This window comes from Pipra filicauda, unplaced genomic scaffold (assembly GCF_003945595.2).
Source record: "Pipra filicauda isolate LSUMZ 115617 unplaced genomic scaffold, ASM394559v2 scaffold183_size1465899_pilon, whole genome shotgun sequence".
NCBI lineage: Eukaryota > Metazoa > Chordata > Aves > Passeriformes > Pipridae > Pipra > Pipra filicauda.
This window is the reverse complement of record NW_024104291.1, coordinates 223,991-246,937: the sequence shown is the minus strand read 5'-3', so window position 1 is coordinate 246,937 and position 22,947 is coordinate 223,991. Positions and strand designations below refer to the sequence as shown.

The 22,947-nt window shown below is 45.6% G+C and overlaps 1 protein-coding gene across 1 annotated transcript; it reads left to right on the top strand.

Annotated features, from left to right (window-relative positions):
- Window positions 1–1,468: 1,468 nt before the first annotated feature.
- MFAP5 (microfibril associated protein 5) lies at window positions 1,469–21,905 on the top strand. Its single transcript, XM_039380022.1, has 10 exons — window positions 1,469–9,900; window positions 10,271–10,414; window positions 10,811–10,873; window positions 13,629–13,676; window positions 14,732–14,767; window positions 16,177–16,212; window positions 17,011–17,046; window positions 17,780–17,867; window positions 18,721–18,794; window positions 19,389–21,905. The coding sequence occupies exons 3-10, from the start codon at window positions 10,813–10,815 to the stop codon at window positions 19,508–19,510; spliced, it is 501 nt and encodes a 166-aa protein (XP_039235956.1). The 5' UTR covers window positions 1,469–9,900; window positions 10,271–10,414; window positions 10,811–10,812; the 3' UTR covers window positions 19,511–21,905.
- The last annotated feature ends 1,042 nt before the right edge of the window (window positions 21,906–22,947 follow it).

Genomic DNA, 22,947 nt, shown 5'->3' with positions numbered 1-22,947 from the left:
GGTAGAGCAGGAGAAAGGGTCAATTTACTACTCAGGACATGCCCACCCAGGATGTGCCCACTGCTGCAGAAGCTTTTGAATTGTTTTTTTTTTTTTGAAGAGTTGTCACTGCAGCTGAGTTGGATGTAGATGTTATACTTCCCTGGAATTAGGCAAGACCTCTTTTTTCTATTATTTTCTATCCAGTAAAGGTGAGGCCTTTCCTGTTACCCATAAATCTCATTCTCAGGACAGAATTCCTACTATTTAATAGTGCAAGGACAATACTGGGGAGTGTGTCAGTGATCCAGAATACCAAGCTTCACCCTTTAGGGAAGAAATATAATTGTAGTAGCAGCAAGGAATGGACGCCTCTGAACACTAAAGATTCCTGGCACCTTTCTTTTGAGATTTTTCCCATGCACTCTGTAATGCATAATGTAAGGACTGGTCCAAAGCCTTAATGTATGCAAAATCTGATTTCACGGTTGATTCCATGAAATATCTTTTGTCACTGAGTTCACTAAAACTGCAAACCAGCTGTTTAGTCCTGAAGCCAAAGTCCGCAGGACATTATCCCATTTTTCACACTGTAAAGTTTCATATGCTGTCTCTGGTGATCTTGTGATGGAAAAATGGTGGAAAATCCAACCTGCAGATATTGCTAGGCCTAATTATTTATACCCATTTCCCTGCGTGCTGACTGTGTGCTCCCTGTGTCTTCAGTAGCTACTCATTTGGTCAGCTGAATCTCATAGCGATGTTTTTGCTTCCTGCTTGGATGACTGCATAATAAAAAAAATATGTATAAGGCAAGGTAAATGCCTGTGTTCACACATGAATGCTTGGGTTCACATATGAACACAGATGGTCCCATGGAAGGAAACAAGTTCTGGACTGTGTTTCAACAAGAAATGGCCGTATCATTCTTGTTTCATACCATGTAAAATGAGGACTATGCCAAATGGTGCAAAATAATCCTTATTTTCATACAACCTCAGTTTCTCATTGGTTCTGCCTGTTATACTAATTACTGTTCTGAATAAACTACTGTAAGATAGCAGAAAATGGAGACAGTACTGCTAATACAAAGGACACCCTGCTGAGGGGATCTGCAGAAGGTTCCAGGTTTCACTGACTGAGTCCCAAAAACACTTTGACCCAGCACCATGCCCTCCAGAATGCAACACCCCAGCTTGCAGGTAAGTCCGTCACACGTGCCTGGCTCCATGTGCTTCATCCCACCGGACCCACCGCTGCCTCTGAATAAACCCTGCCCGCAGCCCGGCTGCGACCGGCGGCGGCGAGGTCTCTGCCGCCAGGCCGGCTGACAGCACCGCCGTCCCGCCGGCGGCAGCGCCGGCCGGGCTTTGGAGTGCCCCGAGGCGGGGGGACCGGGAGGGGGGCACTAGGGCTGGGGAAGCGGGGGTGCTGCTGCCCGTGTAGGGCGGTTCAGGAAGCCCTGCATCCCTGCCGGTCCTGGAGTGGAGAGGCGGCAAGTGCCGAACGCGCAGGGAGGGGGAGGGCGCGACTGCCCGTTTCCTATGCCAGGCGGTGGGAAGGAAGCCAGCAGACTGCTGCGGGGGAAATAATTATTTTGCTGTAAATACTGAGACAAAATAACAGTGGTCTGTGCAGGTGGTGGAATAGAAGGAATGGGAACCCCCTTGTTCCCAGCATTTGAAAGGAGGCTCAGGCTCAGGGCACAATCCTGACAGAAGAAAGGGGCTCAGAGGGGCATTGCAAGAATTTTCCTGCCAGACAACAACATTTGGGGACAGAAGGGAGGAGAGCATGCATCTAATTGAATAAGTAACTTTGGAGAAGGTCAGAGGCTTCTGTTATCCTTATTCTGGGAACAGTTTGAGAACTGCGAGACACAAAGAAGCCCAGGCGGGCAGAGTTACAGGCAGAAACAAAGGAATGGGTGAATAGCAGCTGGTAAGCTTCAAAGGTTGGTATATAACCAGCAGCTCCCAGTTCCAGAAGACAGGAGTGCATTTCCCCCAACTAAGTTGCAGTTCTGCTGCAGGGAAACAGGGAACAGTACTGAGGAGCTGGACAAAAGGATGAATGTGCTTTCGATGGAAACAGTCATTTGAAAGGAAAATACTTCTTTTTCTCTGTATCTCCCTTCTGCCACTCTTTGTCATCTGCCTGGCCCCTTTTCCAGCTGTTTTTCTCAGTCTGCATTTTTCCTTTACCATCTTGAGAAAGTTCCTGCCTGCCTGGTTTTCTTTCCTGTTCATTTACCTCTTTTTGACTCCTGTTTTGCCCTTTTCTGTCTCTTTCTCCATTGTCTTTTGATGAATGCTGTTGCAGTGATGACTTAAGATTTCAGTGCCTGTTGGGAAGGATCTGATGCAACCACAGGGTGGCTATACCTCGCAGGCACTCTGCTGCATTAAGTCTGATAAACATCTGCCCTGCGAGCTAAAGAGCTTCAGGCAGCAGGTTGAATGTCTCCGAGTTTATCCCCATCGTGTTGATGTTATCCTCTTCTGTCCGGCAGTTCTGTGCCCAGATCTGATGAGAGCAGGCAATCTGGGTTTTTTTTCCAAGACTTCTCTCATTCGTGGGGAGTTGTTTCTTCATCTTTTCTTCATCTAACTCTGATACCCCCTCTCGCCACCTTGCTGGTGTGCCTACACACCCATCGTCCCTTGCCTGCCTTGAGCCGACAGAGGTGACTGAGGGGCGGGCTCCTGCATCTCCAGTTCTGGTCTCCTCTCGCAAGGTCCGACGCCATGATAGGAACTGTGCTTAGGAGGCTCCCTGCGGTGTGAGGGAGCCTTTCCTCCCCTTTCCTCCCGTGCTAAGGCCAGGTGCTACGGGAGGTGCTAAGGGAGGAGGGGGACAGAGGTGCCTCTCAGGGAGGCCAGAACTAGGTCAGCGTAGCTGGAAAGCGCAGCTGGTGCAGTGCGATGGGGGGCGGAGAGCCAGTTATATCCAGAGGGGAGCGAGTGGATGGAAGGCGGAGGGGTCTTTCTGCGAAGTTGCAGGGGCGGGGCAGCGTCCTGCAGGCCTGTCGCAGGGCTGCTAGCAGACCCGCCCCGCTCCCCATCCTCCCCCAGCCCCGAGCCCCCAGCATCCGCCGCCGGGCGCCCGCCGAGCCCCTTCCCAGCGCTGCGCCTCGGGGTGGGCAGGGGGACGTCCGCGAAAGGGCAGAGAGAAAGGAAGGAGGGGAGGAAGGTAATGCTGGAGGAGAATTGAGGAAAAAAAAAAAAAAAAGATGTTAATAATGGAGAAAGGAGGCTGGATGGAAATGGAGAAAAAAATCTGGGCAATGAATAAGGAACAGATGGAGAAATGTATATTAAAATAAGGAAGAAGAGAAGCGTGAAAGTCAACAAACAATGACAAGTGATGTTTCAGCACTTGCAATTGGTGCAGTGGGGAGGTCATCTGCATTCCTCACGGTGCCCAGGCAAAAGGACGCGCGTCCTCCTTGCCAAAATCCACAGGGCAATAAGCTGCTGCAGCCAGACGCTGCAAGCTCACCATCGCCAGTAGCTTCGGCGGTACAGATGTACCTCGCTACTGCCCAAAGGTCATGCTGTTACCACCCTTTGGAATGCAATGAAAGCCCATTTCAGTACGATTTGCTGAATGACCGTTTGCTGAATGAATGGTCTTGTTTGACCTTTTCAGTGTTCTACATCAACATTGCCTCCTCTGTTACAGCTCCAAGGAAATCTAGATTGCGAGAGTTGTGTCCTTTTGTCGTTGCTGTACAGCCAAAGCCTTACTTTCTCTGACTTTTTATCCCTCTTCCCATTCCCTATCCCTTTTCCCTTTTCCCTGCCCGTCTCCCCCGCTGCCCAGTGACAGCTTTGCCCACACTGCCTTGTCTCCATCATTCCTGGGCTCACCAATCTGCTCGGAGCCGTGCTGCCGGCAGAAACGCACATCCACACCCACCATGCCCTCCCAATTCCCGTTTTCCAGCACCCCCACCCCACCCCCCCCCCGTCTCTTCTCATCAACCCGGCTACATCCTTCCTGGCCTGACGCTGCCAGCGTGTCTCCTCCCTTCTTCCCTCCCTCTCGTCCTTCCCCATCCCTCCCCCTTCTCTCCCTGCAGTGCTTCAAGCCCTCACTGCAGTGCAATCCATCACTCCCAGCAAGGTCCTCACGCCAGGGGAGGGGGAAGCCTGGCTCCCTGTGAGGCTGGGGGTGGGTGGGCAGGGAGTGCAACTATCTCCTCCTTTGCTAAGAAGTGAGAAAAGCTCACAGAATACAGACCATTCCAGAATTGAAACCTCCCATCTGCTCCCAGCTATTTTATTTATCCATTTACTTATTTAGTCTCTTTGTTTTCAAAGAAAAATATGTTTCTGCCAACATTCCAGTGAGGGCGACTGGGCAACTGAAAGGAAACCAAGGAGACAGAGAGAATGCCAAAGTCAGAAAAGCTTGTTCAGAGAGAAAAACCGGGAGAAAGAGCACTAAGGGGAGGAAAAGAAAAAAAAATCAAGAAAGAAAAAGGCATATACAGAAATATAGGAATAAATGCAGAAATAGGGGAAGAAAAAAGACTAGGTGCAGGAAAAGGAAAACATAGCAAAAAAACCCAAGAATTAAATTGGTGAGAAACCTGAGAAGGCAAGAATGGCAAGAAAACTCAAGGAGGATACAATAAATAGCCAGAGGAGCCTTGCTAAGGAGGTTTGGTTGATATGAAATAACATTTAGATAGTTTAACAAGCAAAGCCAGTGGGCTTTGTTTTGAATGCAAATATTCTTTACAGCTGCATGCAAATAAAATTCCAATGTGTTTTTTTATTCTAAGAACGAGAGCATAATGGCTGAATAGTTGAAGTCCTTTTTCATAAAAAGATACATATCAGGGCAGCTGCATTGATGGACAGAGGCAAGAAATTATTATAATAGTATCCAATTAGGTTTTTCAGCTACCAACATTGTTGCTCTTTTACAGGCATCTTGTGAAGGTGCTGTTGAGGTTGATACAGAATGGTTGCTGTTTTCATCTCTTTAAAACTGAGGTAGCTAGAGCAGTGCAGGCCCTTTATGCATATACATATCACATTAGGACAGATTTTCGTTAACATTGCTTGCCTTAGTTTCAGTCTGCCATTGAGTTAGAATAGTCACTATACATGGGGAAGGTCAGAAGAAAATTCAAGTGATCTGGTTGAAGTCAGCAGTACCTACAGGAGAGACAGTGATTTATACCACTGCAGTTTCAGTAATGCCCAAAATCTTTGTTCAGATTTCTCTAATGTCAACTGTAGAACAAAACATAAATGATGATAAAAGGCAGACTTTACAGTCCCAGTGAAATGGAGGGATATAGGAAATGGAGGCATAAAAACCTGAAAATGGTGCCTCCTAATTTTCCCCACAATATGAACTTTTATCAGTTTGTCTGCTAACAGGTAGCTTCATTTGCATTTCTTCTACTCGGTGCAACTGTTGTTCTTCTTTATTATGTCCTATTAGAAGCAGGCTGAGTGCTGTGAATGCTGACACTGAGAAGGACTTCAACAGTTTGTATATTTTGGATGTGGCCAATTTAAGAAAAGGTTTTGACAACAGATCTTTTCTAAATGTTAAAGAATTTAAAGCAAATGGCTCTTAAAATTGCCAATTTTGCCCCTTCCTCAATGGTGTTTAAAAATTTACAGGTATTCTATTTTTCAATATAATTAATATAATATGATATCTATACTTTTGCTTTATTTTCTTTTTAATTGCTGTTTCTTCTCCCAGTCTCTCTATGTGCACATGAAACCTCTCTGTAAGCATGGACCTGTATACCTCTCTCACTCTAATGCCTCTTTTAATTGAAAGGGTGTGTCCAATTCAGGCACTGCACGCTGCCCCAGTTTCATCACATATTTTAAAATCCAGTACTCCCCATAGCCCCACTACTGCACTCACGGAGCTGTGTGAGGATCTCAGAATGATGTACATGTCAGCACTGCAACACTAAACATTGGAGTAGCCCTTTCGGTGTGTGATTTTTGGATTTTTGGAGCTGATTTTCTTGGGAGGAGGGCTAGAGGAGCGCCACTCCTGGTTTTAGACTGTAAGGGTAAAAAAAAAACCACTAAAATCTGTTCCACCTTAGAGGACTACTAAAAGACAATACAAATGGTACAAAAGACTGGACCTCAAGTGAGACAGATACTGTATTGTTTGGAAAGCTCAACTGTGATTTCATCTCTGCTGGACCGGCTCTAGTGAACCTCTCTGTATAGGAGTAAGACACCACTCCGCTTCCCAGCAGTGACTTCTTTAGCCAGCTCTGGTTACTGCTCCAGTGCTTGATCACTGTGCTGCAACAAGAGGGTTAATCCTGCTGGCTTCGCTCCAGGGTTTGTGCTGTCCAGAAGAGATGGGAGAAGGGGAGGGGGAATCCATCATGTCTTTACTGGCATTTTACTTGTGGCTGCAGCCTTGTCTGTATGGAAAAGTTGCACCAGTTAAATTAAATATGGCGTTCTATGTACTCCAGACTCTGTATGGACACATATACTGGGCTTACATGAGGGATTTATATATTTGTTAAGCTTAAAGTGTTACCTGTCCCCCTGAGAGAGCAGTCTTGGAAAATGTTCTGTGAGAGAAGCCATATTTGAGCTCAGCTGCTTGAAGAAAGGGGAATATGGAGGAACAGGTGAAACAGCCAGGAGAAATTGGCCCTGAGACAGTACAAAGGATCAGAAAGGAACTATATTTATGATAGTAAGAACTACAGAAAGAGCAGCAAAGGAAACACCAAAGCACAGCAAATGAAGAAGGAAAATTCTGGCAATTCACCATAACCACCTTGTCCAGGAAAGGCCTGAAGCTTGTGGCTGTCACCAACCAATAGCAAAGAGCTCACTGATTTCCTCTTCTTGTGGTCAGTTCTTCACAGTGCTGAACTGATTTGAAGGAGCTGAGTGGGTATTAATCAGAGTTTCATGGACTATCTTAGTGCATTTTGTGACTGCAAGACTGTATGCCCTCTAAGCACTGCCTTGTTGATTTGGAAATAGAGGGGTGAAGAATTCTTCATTTTTGTAGATGGGACAACGGAAAGCATGACTATGAGTCAAAAAGAGACAAATTGTGTCCAAGCTGCTGCACTTTGCAGTGTTTGCACTTCTGCAGTGGGTTGGATACAAAGTCAGATGTGAATCTCCAAAAATTGGGGATAGATGGATCAGGCCTTGAACTCATGTCCCTTCCCTCTGATGACCTCAGCAAAACCTGCAGAACAACTGCAGGATGATGCCAGACCTCAGGTATTAGTGGAGCCCATCAGCAGTGTGGGACCCAAGAAAATTCATTTCAGCCCCAATTCACATGACTAGTAGTCCTGCATTATTGACATGATACATTCACATATCTTACAGCAGTTCATTAATTTCTTATCAGTCAGATGTAACTTAATGCCCAGTTACCGTGAGGATATGTGAAGGCCAAGAAGACAAAGAAGGAAAGGGAAAGAAATCAGTAGGAATTTAAATGCTGGTCTAAGACCTATACAAATAGTATGCCTCAGGATCACTCACCCGTCTGCTGAGACACAGAAGTCTCTGGGGTGAAATGCATCAGGTGATTTTAATTTCTAGGAAGGCCAGTTTTGTGTCTTATCCATGCTACTATCACTATAGCATCTCTGGTAACATAATGGGATCAGTACCAACTGGGAAGGAAAATAACTTTTTGCTGAATCACTGTCACTGCTTCTGATCTTAGGTAAACACCTACAAGCATTGGAGTCAGCACTTAGGGAATATGTGTTTCCTTTATGAGTCACCCACGTCTTTTACTGCAGCACAGTTCGTCACACCATACTGTGGCCTTGATACCTGAATTTTTAGAAGGAAGAGTGCTTCATCTTGAGTCATCAGCTGTAGATGTCCCCAGGATACCCTGTGATGGAGGACAGCAGCCCACAAATCACAAGACAGCAACTGGGTGAATGAGAAGGGAAGGTGCAGAAGGATGTTAATTTTTCATATCTCCTAGCTGTGAGGGCTGTCCAACTACCTTTGTCAATGTCATGGGGCAAGGATGGGGGGAAAAAAAACAAGATTCTTTTCTGTCTCAAAAAGCAAACCGATTAAACAGTTGTGAATCCAGTAGACAATTAGGAGAGCTAGGAGGACATACTTCATGCCAGATGGAGGCCTGCAGACACAGAGCCACATCTCTTGAAGAGTGTGCCTGGACTGCAAGAGGAAAAAGGGGCGTTCTCATGCCATTGTGCTGCGGCTCCCTCCGGTGTCCACCGCGAGCAAGAGCAGCATGATACCTCCAGCTATTTCTCCGCGGCTTGTCTGGCCTGTAAAATACTGAACTGCTTCTTAGCCAGCGATTCCATCACCAGGAGCATCGACCAAGCTCTCCAAATGGAGGCGTGCTGCTAGCACCACGGGTCTACCCACACCGAGCTGCTGGGGGAGGACACAGTCTTCCAGTTTGAAAGAAGGATTTAAAGCTCAGAAGCAATCAGCAGAAACTTTGCCCAAGATCGGTTGTGAATCCTGTGCTCTGTGGGAGATGGTGGTACATCAGCACATCGGTAGACCAAAACATTTGGCATCAATGAAAGTTTCCTAATAAATGTGTTCAAAACTCACAAAGTCTTCAGGATGTTTTAGTTATCCCGTTAAGCAGTAACAGAGGCTTGAATGACAACACAGAAGTACAGAGAAAAACAAAAACCAAACCAAGGTGTGTGGAGTATTGTAACCCAAACATACTGATATGTGGACTTCCAGTAAAAGCCAAGAATCTTAGAGGATTACTCAACCTGAGGTGTGGTTATAACTTCCATCACATTCTTTTTGTTGTGTAATGACCTCACCAGCGTTTCCAATGCACCCAGTTTTAGCTGGTCTCTGAAAGTGCAAATGTTGGTGTCTCGCTCCAGTGAAACAGTGCAATGCTGTTTGGCTCCAGAAGGCTGTCCTGGTACCAGGGAAATTCCTAGCTTTCCCCATCCCCTCTGTCCCTCCTCTAGTACAGTCCATCAATGGTGCATCCTCCAGGGGCCTTGGGAGGACCAGAAATAAGAAGGAGCAGTCATTTCCCTCTTGAGCACTACCACACCCAATGCTCAGCCACTATCAGGTAAGAAGTGGTGACATCAGTTATGTCACATGTGGGCAAAACTCTTCTGAGTCTCCTGTGGCAGAGAGGACATAGTGAGAATTTCCATTAGTAACTTTGTATAAAGCATTATAGAATTTTATTTCTAGTCTGCATTTAGTTGAGAACAAGCTAACGATGAGCCTTAGGGGACACAGCTTTCCCCTACAAGGTTTCATTGCTAGATGAGAGAGGGAGTGGGGTCATTTCCTAGATTTCTCCTTGCCTTCAGGACTGAGACTGTGCCTTGAAGCTCATCCACTGCCTCCTCAGATCCAGAGGACTAGTTACAGAAACAACAAAGGGAAAATAAGTCAGCAAAAGCAACAGGAGATGAGGGATGCAGGGGCTGTTGGAGGAAGGGTTAGGGGAGGGTGGTTATTCTGTTGGGGCTCATAAAATGCAGAGTGGAGGCACAGGGGAGTCAGGAGGATGGCAGTGAAGGTCAGGTCCCATTCTTCCCTTCTCAGTTTGTCTCCCTCACTTTCCTACTTTTTTACCTTTTTTTTTAATTTTTTTTTCTATTTTTTGCACACAGACAGGCAGCGCCGCTGCAGAACGGGCCCCATGGGCGGTACCTGCTCCCCGTGCCCCCTCCCCGCCACCAGCCTGGTCCAGGCGGGAGCCCCTTCCCTCCATCCAGCCGGGAGGCTCCAGCCCCGCCCTGGCGGGGCAGCGGGGTGATGTCACCGCTGCTGCTGCCCGTCGATTGCCCGCCTGCCCCTCGCCGTGTGCCCCCGCCCTGTGCCCCCCGTCCCGCCGCCCGCGCTCGGTCCCCGCGGGACACGGCTGCTCCCACCCCCCCATCCTGTGGGTACATGGGATGCGGTTCTGCACTGTCCCTGTGCGAGAGACGCGCAGGGAAACGGGGAAGAGGACAGAAGGACTGGGGTGGGAAGAGGCCGCAGCTTAGTGGGGAATCGTGGCTAGAGGTAGCGGCGTGAGGAGAAGCGGGAGTGTGCAGGAGGGAAGGACGAAATGGGACACCAGTGTGCAACACAGACCCAAGAATCCATCCCTGGTGCTGGGCCATCCTGGGGGAATGGGAGGAGCCCTTCGGAGGACAATAAACTCCGGAATGAGGGTGTGGGCAGCTGCTTCTCGCTCCCCCCCCCTCATTCCAGATGCATGATGACACCATGTCCCTCCATCTCGCTGGCTTTTTTTTTTTTTTTCCCAGAAATTGTATTTTTGAAGACAACCAAAAGGAGAACGTATTCCGGGTGTGGCTGCATGTGATTTACCCAATAGCTAAAGTGGGGGGGACGCTGAAGGGGAAAGACAGAACGTTTGCTGCCGAAGGGAGTGGAAGCTGAGGGCTGCAGTAAGTGATGGGGACCCTATCTATTGTCTCAGTGCTCCTCAAAATAACTTAAAAGTAGAAGAGAATGGAGGGAGATAATGTGGGGGAAACTTTTCTTTGCATGCTGGATGTATGTGTGGAGTGGGGCTTAGCCACCTGGATGAGAAAAAAGATGGGGCCTGGGGGAAGGAGATGGAAAGAGGAAGAAAGCAGGTGATGTTATAAGTTCAGTCCAGAATATTTCTGAAACACCTGGAAAACTGGCCAGATGAGGAGGGAGACAGGAAGGAGGCTGGGAAGACCAAATGGTGTTGAGAGGGAAATGCAGGATAGCAAGCAAAGTTTCTCTGCTGTGGGGGAGCGTACTCCAGTTCCTGCCTTAGCTTTCCTCTGACTGCTCTCTCCTCAACTCCACAGGGATGAAGAACTCTGGAACCTGTATACTGTTGTGTCTCTTGGCACTCTTCTTGTCCCCAGCTGGTGAGTCCTTATGCCAGGGGGAGGATTTCTTCCCCAGCTGTGCCCCACAGAATTTCCTACACAGACTAATAAGCAATGACCTAAGAAGAAAGACAGAGACATGTAGATGGGTAGTGAAAGGGGAAGTACCGAACAGGAAAGGCAAGGTGGATATAGGGCTGTAAGGAAAAATTAGAAACTGGAAACAGGTTCTCATCTGTGACAGTCTCTAGTAAGTATTGGGAGTCACAAGAGACAAAGATCTACAGCCTCCACTTCAGGGACGCTTATGTAAGCAAAACAGCCGGGTCAGTTTGAGAAAGAGAGTTAGGTGTGCTTTATGCTTACTGGTGTACCACCTGTGTATTCAGGGCATTTCCCAGTGCTCCACAAAATTTGTTCTGTCATAGTTATGACACATTTGCTGTCACTAGAAGTTCCTGCTGGAATGACCCCATTTCAGGCCACTCGGCTGCTGGAAGGTTTTGTAGTTCTTTGTACAGCTGTTTTGAGAAACCTAACCTCTGTAGTTCAGACGACTTTTTGCTTTTGGTGATAGTGGATGTTGTTACTCTGTTTTGTTGCTCCGTAATTTTTTTTGCTTGGAGCTACTTTGGCAAAAATTCAGGTGGGATCAACTTTGTTTAAAACAAAAAAAAAAGGCACAAAAAACCCCAAACAAAAGGACAGCATCAGACATTACAATTGGAAGACTCAGGACAGACAGTGAAAGAAGATGAATTTCAATGAACAGATAAAGTTTCACCCAGGAAAGACTCTATGTGGGAGAGAGGTGATTACCTAACTACCTATCACATTCAAATCAGGTTACTGCAATACCTTCTTTGGTCCTCCCCTCATGCTGAAGCCTGATTCTGCTCCAAATAGCACTTTCTCCTTTAAAGGTGCACAGTAGACAATGTCATATTTACGAATGTGAAGTGGGGAGGTGAGGCATCCAAGAGATGAGTTTGTAGGTGGCCTACAAAGTTAAGGGGGAAAAAAAGAAGCCTGTGGTTTTTATGATGAATGAAGGAGGCCTGAAAGGAATATTTCTTACTTTTGTGTATTTTGTTTTAGCAGTTCTGTTGGTGTTTGTTTGTTTGTTTATTTTAACTTGGAAAATAACAGGAACGATCAGCTTATCTCTCACTGCTTCTTTTGTTTTGGGGTAAACTACAGATTCAGTGAGTTAGAGTTGCAGTTTTAGACCTCAGGGATGAATTTACTGCAATTTGGAGAATAGACTCCAGCTGTTTATAAAACATATGAATTTGGTACAATAGCAAATATAAATTGAAGTAATTGAAAATAGGATAAGAAAGTCACCTGTTTTATCTCCTCACCTCATATGCAGAGATTTCACTTCACTTGTTTTAGAATTAGATCAGTTTTCTAGTTAGCTCCTAGGGAGGAAAAAAAACCACCAAACTAGTAAGATCTGACTTTTCAATGTTAGAAAAGAGGGGAGAGCCTCCCTGCCTTTTCTATATGTCTCTTCAAATCCGGCACTGCTGGCTTCTGCAATGGTTTCAGAATTTGTGTCCTTCCTTTTGCATCAGAAACAAGTGAGAAAGTGTTCACTACCACTTACTTCTCTATATGTTACAATTAAGAGATTAGCCAGAACAGGGAAAGTTTTGGGCTGCATTAAATTGTGCAATTAAGTTATTATACATGTCTGGCTCTCCCTGGGTTAATTGCCAGCAGCTGAGCTGTTGCTGGCAGCTGGGTGGGGAAGAGAATATCAGGGTCCAACAACTCCTGTAATGCTGCAAAGCAGGATTATGTAGGGGTCCCAAGAGTCCCTCTGCAGTCTGCAAGTAACTGTTCTTGGAACATGGAAAAACTAAGACAGAAGCTCCAGAGCCGATATTTTTTACCCAGATGGTGGGGTAAAAGAAGAACATTAAGAACAGAAAGCTAAAGGCTGAGTTCACAAGACATAGCGGGGTGTAATGTTTTTTGGGCTGATCATGCACACATCCCTGCAGTGCCCCAGATCTGTGGCTTTTTCCTGCCAACTCCTTCCTTCATCCCACTCCAGTTATGCAGACATTTCCCTCCTCTGTGGCTTGCAGGAAATACTTTCCTGTTCCTGGCTGCTGTAGGAAGCAGCTCTCTCGCCCTTCATATTTGGACAAACAAACAGTCTAGCCCAGTTTCAGTTTCTTCTCTTCCACACAGCATGCACAGCCAAGCAAGCCTTCATTGTTCCCCCTCTCCAGTGCACCCAGGTGCAGAAAAGGGAAAGATCATCTGCTCTGTGCTCTATACCCAAGCAGGATGATGGACCAGATAATTATTTGCCTAAGGAGATACAAAACCTGCAGTCTGTTTCTTACTGTACCAATCCGTGACCCCAAGTAAATAATTTCCATGACTCAGTTTCCTCTTTTATAAAATGAATATAGGGATTTTGACCAGCCTCCAGAGTAGGGAGGCCACATGGATTTTTTTTCAAAATGCATCAAATGGGGTTTCAGAAATGCAAAGTCTGGTAGGAGATCTGGAGGTATTTACTAACTTGTCCCTATGCCCAGCCATTGACCCTTGTGGAAGCAACAGGGTTCGGATCAGGACTCGCTGTGTCCATGAGTCTTCAAACAACAAACCCGGCCAGCAGTGGAGGCTGAGGCAGAGTAAAGAGATTTCTCCCTTCAGCAGAGGGCAGTGGTGTCTCCTGGATAGATAAATGTCTCATAAAAATTTCACAAAGCCTGCAGACTGTAGAAATCTCTGTCTTTCTTCACTCTCCTCTCTTCTTTTCTTGCAGACTGGTTTCCATGGGTGGTCAATGGGCAAGAACCAGAAAGTGCAACTGGTAAGTATTACAGGCATATTGTGTGCTGAAGGTTGCTCATGTGACTCCATTGTCCTGTGGAGTTACAGCCTGTTTATTAGCAAATACTGTTCTTTGTTTCTTTACCTCTGACATTGTGAGCTTACTTTTCAGGGAAGATTGAACAAGCCCTCCAAGACAACTTGCTAAATGTTTTGTGCTCTTTACAAATAATTGCTGGTGTAGGGGTCCTGAACACTTAGCTGAAGTGCACAAGTGCTGCTTTAGCAGTGAGGCCACTGGGAAAGGATACTGAGTGGTCTTCATACTGGCTTTGTTGTTGGGGGTGAATTGCTTTATCCCTCTGGACCTTTATCCATTTCTGTGACATGGTAATATAAAATGAATGTATGTTTGCATCGTGCTTCAGCACCCAGAAGAACCACAAGGGCCTGCCTTTTCTTCAAACTGAAGCCCCTGGCTAAGCCTTCAGACATCTTTCAGCTACACTCCTGTCATGTAGTATCTGGGGCTTTCTAGAAAACTATTCAGAAGGCAGTCCAAAACATGTCCTCCAAGTTTCCCTTTCCTTCACACTTTATCCCTCCATCACTTTATCCCTTTATCCTTCCACCTCAGTTTTGCCATTACTTGCCTTTCAAAGAAACTCATCTGCTGATGAATTTCTGCAGCCAAGACTAGGTTTTAGAGCTGCCTCCCTCCTTCCCTGCAGTGGGTGCCTCAGCTGTCTGTCCTGCTGCTGTAGGAGCCATCAGCACCTTCATTTCAGACATCTTTCTTTCCCACCAAGATGCCTAAAATGGCCGTATCTGAGAAGTCAGAATATGCACCCAGAATTCAGTATGGGTTCATGCAACATGTGCACTAAAAAATCCAGTTCCAGGCCAGTCACTGACAAAGGGAACAGATACGGGTGGGATGGGGGCACTGTGTTTGTTTATGAATTTACTGGATTGGATCGCACTGTCTCATGAGCCTGTGATGGCAGCCAAGGTAGTTCAAGCTAGCTATGGCTGGCTATATCAGGGACCACAAAGTAAAGAGAAGCTTTCTTAAGAACATTCTCTCTTTTCCAGGTGATGTTACCCCTGCCTCTCTTCTCAGCAGCCCTGGTAAGCTCCTATCTCTTGGCATCTTCATGCTTCTTTTTCCCTTTTCATCTGTACTTCTGCCTACACACACCCAGAAATTACTCATTATGCCCAGAAACCCCTCTTCCCACTTTTGACATCTAGCAATGTTCTTCCAGTGTTTACAGCTGTCTGGGAATCTTTTCTGTGCTCTATGGAGGGAGATTAATTTAGGGTGACTTAATGGTCTGTTCTCTGAGGAAATGCCAATCTCACCTAATGTAGCAGAGCTCTCTGAATATGTTTGCACTGCAGGAAGCCATGAAATTCCAAGCTCACTCAGCCTTGTCTTCCACAGAAGGTGGCAGAAACAAAGAGACTAAATGACGAGGGTGAGAAATTGGACAGGTTCAAACTGAGCAGCACTGGGACACAGGTTGTGTGTGTGTCTGCTGGCAGGTAGCACATGTGCTTGATGCTCAGGAGACAGAGGTGGCAAAAAAACCCTGAAAGACAGTAGTAAAGCAAACTCTGAGCAGTGTTGGGATCAGGAAGTGGACGTACTTTTCTTTTAGTACTGTCTTCCCCAGAGTGCCTCCTGGTGTGTCACTTGGAGGCAGCAAAGGTAGGGTAGGTGGAGGACTTGGAAGATGAACACTTACAGCATGCAGTGTGTCTCCTTAGAGAGTGGAGATAACCTCAGGGGAAGGACACAGAGCTGATGGGAGTATAGGCATTTGCAACAACAGGCAATGGAGGAAAGGAGGCTCAAGAAGGAGCCTCCCCACTTTTTCCATATGAGTCTGGTTTCAAAGCTGGCATGACTGGTTTCTCTCCCTGCTGAAGCAGTCTCAACATCCCCCTGAGGCTGGGAAGACCAGACAGGGAAGGGAGAGGGGGAACACATCTGGTCAATGATATGGTCCAAAGAGAGGCAGCTATGCATGGCTGTTTCTGGGAAGTGTGCTGTGTGTGTAGGAGAGCTCATCTGAGAATGGTGTCTTGTTTTCCAGGACATCAGTTCCATAATCTGTCCTCTGCCCTGATTCTGTTCATGATCTGTCTGGAGTATTTATTGTGGGTCAAGCTGTCATGGGACAACACTGGAAGAGAAAACTGGAAGAAACATATTGTATACACATCCTGGGTGGGATGGGAGGTGAAAGCAATTGTGTTCAGTATATGAGACCTGACAGTCTGTATGAGTGTAGATAAGACTTAGTGTCTAGACCAAACTGGTGGTGACTAACCTACATCTAAAACTGAAAAGACTAAAGGTGAAGCCTTTGCAGCAAACTTTGAAATGCTTGGGCTTTGAAATGCTTATTATTGAGGGATCAAGAAAAGTTCTTCACAAAAGATGTACCATTGGGACCCATCTTTGCTCTGCAGCATCCTATCATGCCAAAAGCTCAAATTAAGATCTTTCAGAACATCTTCTCTTTTTCCAGCTGCAGCTGTTACACCACCTGCAGTTCCTCCTTCCGGTAAGTTTATTCTCAGTTCACAACCACATGTTGTAGACCCTTCTTCCCTCTCCTTGCACAGTCCTTTGCACACCCAGAATCCTACCATCTCTGACTGCCCCTAAGCACAGCCCCAACACCCAAAAGACTCATTTTCCCTTGTGTACATGTGTTTTGTCTATATTTCTGGCTGACACTATGGCACGTGAGCAGAAGTAAAAGTCTTCTCTAACTGTTGATGAAAACTTGCACCTGGCAGTCAGTTCTCTGAATTCCTTTGCAGTTTGTTACTGGGCAAATTATAAAATGTACTGGTTTGCTGTGGTATAGATGGGTTACTTTATTACAAGGAATAACAAATCAACCTTCTTCTGATCCTTTGTCATGGACATTAAAGAACTAGAGGTCTTGGGGATGCTGTTTTTTAAAGGTGTCACTATTCCTTAGGAAGAGGCAGTCACAGGCTCCTTCACTTCTTGTTTAGATAAATAGTAATTACAGCAACTAAATAAATTTACCTGACCTTTTGAATTTTAAGTGAAGATACCCTTATAGTGTAATTTTGAACAGTAATGGTAGTGCTTTATGGGAAAGCTTGGGCAGATTTTTACCATTATTGGCTGAGTAGTTGGCACTAGATCCATATTGGATTTGTACCTTCTCTTATGGTTTCACGTTAGTAACAATTAAATCTTTTCCCACCTTGGAAGTTACAATGGAGGGCTCTTGAAAGACCTTTCCAGGTATTTGTTTTGATAAAGCGCATATCTAGGAAGAAATTACGGTAACTAACTAACTTTGCTACCCTCTGTCTTCCAGTTCTGTCTGACAGTGAAACTGCAACGGCTTCATCAGGTATGTTTTAAGTTTGCTGTCTGCATTCCCTCCCAAACCCACTTTCACCCACCCTGTTACCTCTCCAGACAAGTGCTGGCTGAGCACTGAGCTTTGTCTCCTGGAAAATTGCTTTCAATTGTTTCTTGAGTTAGAAGTACTGGAGAATTATGGTAGTGGAAACTGCAGCCTTCTCCTGGTTGGCATGCCTGGGAAGGGAGGAAGTGGCAGATCACCTGACCAGAAACACTGGGTCAATATTGTGCCATTGTCATTGGCCGATACCTGGCATTTCAGAATGAAATACGGGAAAACCCAACATAGTTAGCTATAGGGTTGATTGTCCAGAAAAAAAGGAACTAAATTAGTGTCCTGAAATGAGATATTGCAGATCTATTAGAAACACATCTTAAATACGCAACTACAATTTACATTTTATTTATTTGTGTCTGTCAGCCTTACAGCATGTGCCTCCTGTATTCAGTATGCCCAGTGAGCTTGTTTTGCATTTCACTCAACTTTCCCTTGCTTTTGTCCTATGAGACAAGGGTATCACATGCAGAAATGTCTGCATTATTTTCCTATTCTCTAAACCATACCCATCTCTCGCAAGAGAGAGGACAATAGAGGCTGGAGGCCTTCCCTAGAATCCTGGAGGACAGTACCTAGTGATGAAGTGATATCTGTGCCAGAATGAGTTCGCCTGCCAGTGATGCTGGATTGCACCAATGTGTTTGTGTGTGTGTGTTCCCAGATTGTCGTGAAGAAAAGTTCCCTTGCACGCGCCTGTACTCTGTTCACAAACCAGTAAAGCAGTGTATCAGCTACCTCTGTGTTACAAGGTAAGAAACAAGCAGTCCCTAAGAAATGCCTTAAAAACTCTCCAGAAATGGTATACCCAGTTAAGCAATTGTTCCTTTTGAAGACTAGAGGCCTCTGGGAACCAGTTGGTGAGATGAATCCTATCCCCAGAGTGTCCTTTTTCTGTGATTATTTAAAACAGCACAATTACTATTATCTGTGCAGCACTAAGGAACTGTAATGTGCCCTATATTGTAATCCATATTTAAGGTATTTGGCCATTTATGGGGCTATGAAGATAATCAGAGGGATAGAGCACCTCTCCTTTGAAGACAGGCTGAGAGAGCTGGGGTTGTTCAGCCTGGAGAAGAGAAGGCTCCAGAGAAACCTTATTGCGGCCTTCCAGTACCTGAAGGGAGTTTATGAAAAGGAGGGAGAGCAGCTTTTTGCACAGGCAAATGGTGATAGGACAAGAACTAAAAGAGGAGAAATTTAGATTAGATGTTAGGTAGAAATTCTTTATGCAGAAGGTGATGAGACACAGGAACAGATTGTCTAGAGAAATTGTGAATGCCCAGTCCCTGGAATTGTTCAAGGCCAGGTTGGACGGGGCTTTGAGCAACCTGATCTAGTGGAAGGTGTCCCTGCCCATGACAGTGGGTTGGAACAAGATGATCTTGAAGGTCCCTTCTAACCCAAACCTTTCTATGATTCTAAGATTTTATGAAGCCGTTGCCAAGATTACTTTGCTATTGATGGCAGCCTTAATCTAGGGTAACTAATAAAAATTTAGGACTTGCCTTCTCATCAGTGAATATATGTTTATTGCCTGTATCCCTTTTTTCTTTCTTTGGGTCTCTGTGCCTCTCGCTACTGACCCTGGCGATCCCTCAGTGTGCGTCGCATGTACATAATAAACAAGGAGGTGTGCTCTCGCATTGTCTGCAAGGAGAATGAGGTCATGCAAGGTGAGTGATATCACAAGATAGCCTAGAAGAATAGCTGCAGCCATCTGATAGAGTCTCTAAGCTAACTAGTTAGCTTGGACTCCAGTCTTTATGTAGTAGTTTCCCTGGACTTTGTGTGAAGGAGCTCTAATGCAATGCAGTCTTAGGTCCAGTACACAAAAAACATGACCAAATAAAATGGGAAGTAGATATTGTACTAACAAGAAGTATGATAGCTCTGTATTCCTCCATCTTGATCGTGCTCTACTAGCCCCAAACACACTCTTACTCAAAGTTGTATTCCTTTGAGGTTCAAGAGTAAATATCAGTATTTCTGGTCATGAATAGAAACAGGATCCAGTCTAGATTTTTTATGAAGTCTTTGTTGCAGCAAAATACCAGTGATTTTAGTATGTATCGTACATGAATAAAGCCAGAAAGAAATTCATAAAAGCCTAAGGACCTGTTTTGCGTGCCTCATGTATATGAGGATTCAGCAGTTTCAACAGTTTCTATAGATGCAGTGAAGGATGTACCTTTAGCTATTCTAGTAGTGAAGAATTTGAAGGAAGCTTTGATTATCTGTCAACTTGTGTGTGTCTGCTATGTCTTCAGATGAGATCTGTCGCCAGCTGGCTGGCCTTCCTCCTCGACGTCTCCGCCGATCTGGGCAACCCCTGCCTCTCCCTTGCAGACAGCTCCTGGAGCAGCAGCATGGAAGGCCTGATGCTCTGTGAGCTCCCAACAGCAGGAGAGGAAAAGGAAGGAAGAGAAGAGAAATCCTCACCCACTACCTACCCAAGACAAGTCCTTCTTGTTTGTGATTTCCCCACCATTTTCTTGCTTCTATGCCTTCCCCTACATTCTCTTCTTCAGGTGCTGCAGTACACAGAGTACTCTGCTAGTCTGTTATGGTGGCTGTCATCATCTTTAAAATCTGTTGCTGAGGATAGGAGATGCTCCCTCCTTTCCCTCTGTCTGGCAGGCCACGAGCTGCTCATTTCCCAGAGGTCCTTATAAATGTGCTGCATCTTCTCTTGCTTTGTCCCTGGAGGGATATTCTGTATGGGGACAGGATGTAGTCCTCTCCAGTGGTAGAGATGCCCTAAGCTGCATTTCATGTGGAGGAGTACAAACTAGGACTAGGCCCTAGGACTCCTGCCCTTTCTTTCTTGCAATGGCATCAGTATGAGCTCAGATATTGTTAGTCAGCCTGAGCCTCTCTGATTCTCCTGAGCCACTGCGTTTGTTGTGTGATAGCACAATCTCCTCCTTGTGTCTGCTGGCATCAGAGAAGTGACAGAAATGGGAGATGAGCTATCCTGAACCCAAGGCAAACCTCATTGCCCCTGGATGGCAACAGATCATTTATAACTCCCTCTGGGAAGTTCTTTGTCCCATTGCCTCCCTCACACACAACTGCTACCGAAAGGAAGAATTCTGGATTTAGTATGGCATTATATTTTCTCGAGAAGATTATGTTGGAACAGAGTGCTGCCTCTTACACTCCCTCGTCTCCTCTCCCCTGTTCTTGTCCCTCCCTTCCCATTGAAGACATCTCTTGATGTCCATTCCAGGCAAGTTCCACAGAGCAGTAATTATGGCTGTCTCCACTCCTAAGCCCAAGAAAGCCCATGAAGAACCTGCGTGTCCTGACAGTACAGGGAACTTGCAATGAATTAGCTTGTCCTGGTGTCTTGTCTTGGTCTGGCTACCTCCACACTCTCCAGTTGCTGAGCTTGCTTTCAATATCTCCACTTGAGTTCCTACCTCTTGACCTGGAAGCTTCTGCACAAAGCAGAAAGGAGTCACAAACTGGAATCAGATGTGAGAGAAGAATCATTATCTGGGATCCCTGGTTATCAGGGACCTGGGATTTTCCTGCAGGTTCTCTGACTTTGCTGACCTGTACAGAACCAGGTGCTGATGGGGAAGGTAAACATATCTGCAGATATAAGTGCTTATAGACGCAGGCCAGCCTGGGGAGAACAATTACTCTGGTAGCACTGGATGTCTGGTCTGCTCAGGAACTTTGTATTTCAGATATATGGAGAACATTTCCAGGTATATGGGCAGTTTACATGATGACACTGGGTAGGGTAAGTGGGGAAGAGCAGTCTGAACTGTATTAATTATTCTGTGTGACTCTCAGTGGCATGATTCTGTGAGGCACCGGAGCACTGCAGCAGATCAGCAAGACCCTGTCTCTAGGACCTCTGTGTTGTTCCCAACTAACAGAGAGCCAGTTCGCCAGATTAGGCATTCACCCCCATCACATAATATACTCTGCTGATGAACAGAGTACCATTCACCCTTGCAGAGACACTGCTCTCCTGCACAGAGCCAGGATCACACAATATCAGGGACAGTTTGCTGCACAGAGGCAGATGTCTCTTGAGAAAAAGAGTAAAACAAGTAAGACCCTCTCACCTGGACTAGGATTTCTGCTGTATGCGTCAATAAGCTGTTTACATCCACTCTGTAGGAGAAGACACCCTGTGCAGACAGATTTGTTCCATATGAGGTCAAAATTGTCCATAGACGGGCTAAATCTCTCTGTATTAAGCCAGTACACAGGAGAAAGAATTTCAAGTTATGCAGTGTCTGGAATTTCATCCTATACATAGGAGCATTGCACCCCTACTCAGGGAATGATGCTCCTCCTCAGTCTAGGCTCTGGAGACTAGGTATGGAGGAGGAATTTCTCTGTGCTGAGAGAGTGCATGTTTCTGTAGAAAGGAGGTCACTGAGAGCTTGATCTCACAGAAATTCAAGCCACTGGCAGCCACTGACTTCCATGATGGGATACCTCTGAAAATTGCCTGTGTGGAGGAAGGTAGGATGGAGACGAGATATTAGAGGGACATCTTGGAAATTGGACTAGGCCAAGTCTCCACTTTGTATTTAGAGTTGACTATAAGTTGATATAGATATATAGCTGTGTAACATAGCTCCTGTACAGCATATAGAAATTAAACATTCATACAGTTTGGGAAGTAGTTAGAAGCCTTTCTGTTGCTTGCTTTCAGCAGGGTCAGGAAGAGGTGCTCCTGTCCAGGAGAACATTGTTTTAATGCTAGAGTCTATATAATGTGTATTAAAGGAAAATTTATTTCCTATTATTCTTGGCAACTCTCACGTGTTTGGGTGTATTTGTCACTTGCTGTATTTCCTCCAGATTTGTGAGGAAACTTGACTCCAACCCAAATCTGTCATTTGGACCTTTTTACTCCCTGCTAGCCTAGTCCTCTGCTGCCACCCTCCCTTCACTCGTGAATCACAGGTCTTCCTGGGAAGTCATTATTTTTTCTAGAGAAACATAAAATTTGCTCCAACATAGCTGTGCTAGATTTTCCTGACAGTCGGTAGCTGCTGAACACAAGGATAACTCCTCCCAACCCGTTAAATTTGTGCTGAAAACAGATCTTTTCACTGTGCATGTGCCATGACTTTCTGGTAAAGAATTAACATCTCCAAGTAAGATGGTAAGGTGACTGAAATAAGAGAAGAGCTGTGCTAACTATCACATGAGTGAAGAAGAATTTGTTCACTACAACCATTTAACTCAATAATGGGAAAATTACATATCTAGGTCAAAAGGATTAGAAGAATTTCTCTTTCATTGATTTTCTGATTTTTGCATAGATTCATCAGGCACTGACTGTGCATCATATTTTCATTGAAAAGATAGAGCACTCAGAGTTTGGGGCACTCTAGGCAGTGTGTTCATGTGCAAGCAGTGAGGTCTGCATTTAGATGGTATTTCTAGAACAAAAGTGGCTGTGGCCCAAATTACCCATTAAAGTGCCTCTGACAGTGTCCCATAGGACTTCAGGACTAAACCACACAATGCAGATTATTGCACAGTGCTATCCCCTAGAAGCAATGCCCCTTCCTGGCTGATGCTGTGGTGTCCCTGTCTTGGACTGTTATAATGGAAACAGCCTCAGCCCCAGTGACTGTAGATGTTGCTCCCACCTACACAGGCCAAACCCTGCTCTGTCTCATGAGCTCTTGACCTGTGCAGTGTCCCTCTATTGGCACTTTCCACTGGCTGTGTGTGCCATCAGATTTTTGTGATTCAGTTTATCCTTCCCTTTTCTTACAGCGCTGGAGTCTGCAGACACACTTTCCCACCTTCATTAGCACTTATTCCATACACAGATTTACCTTC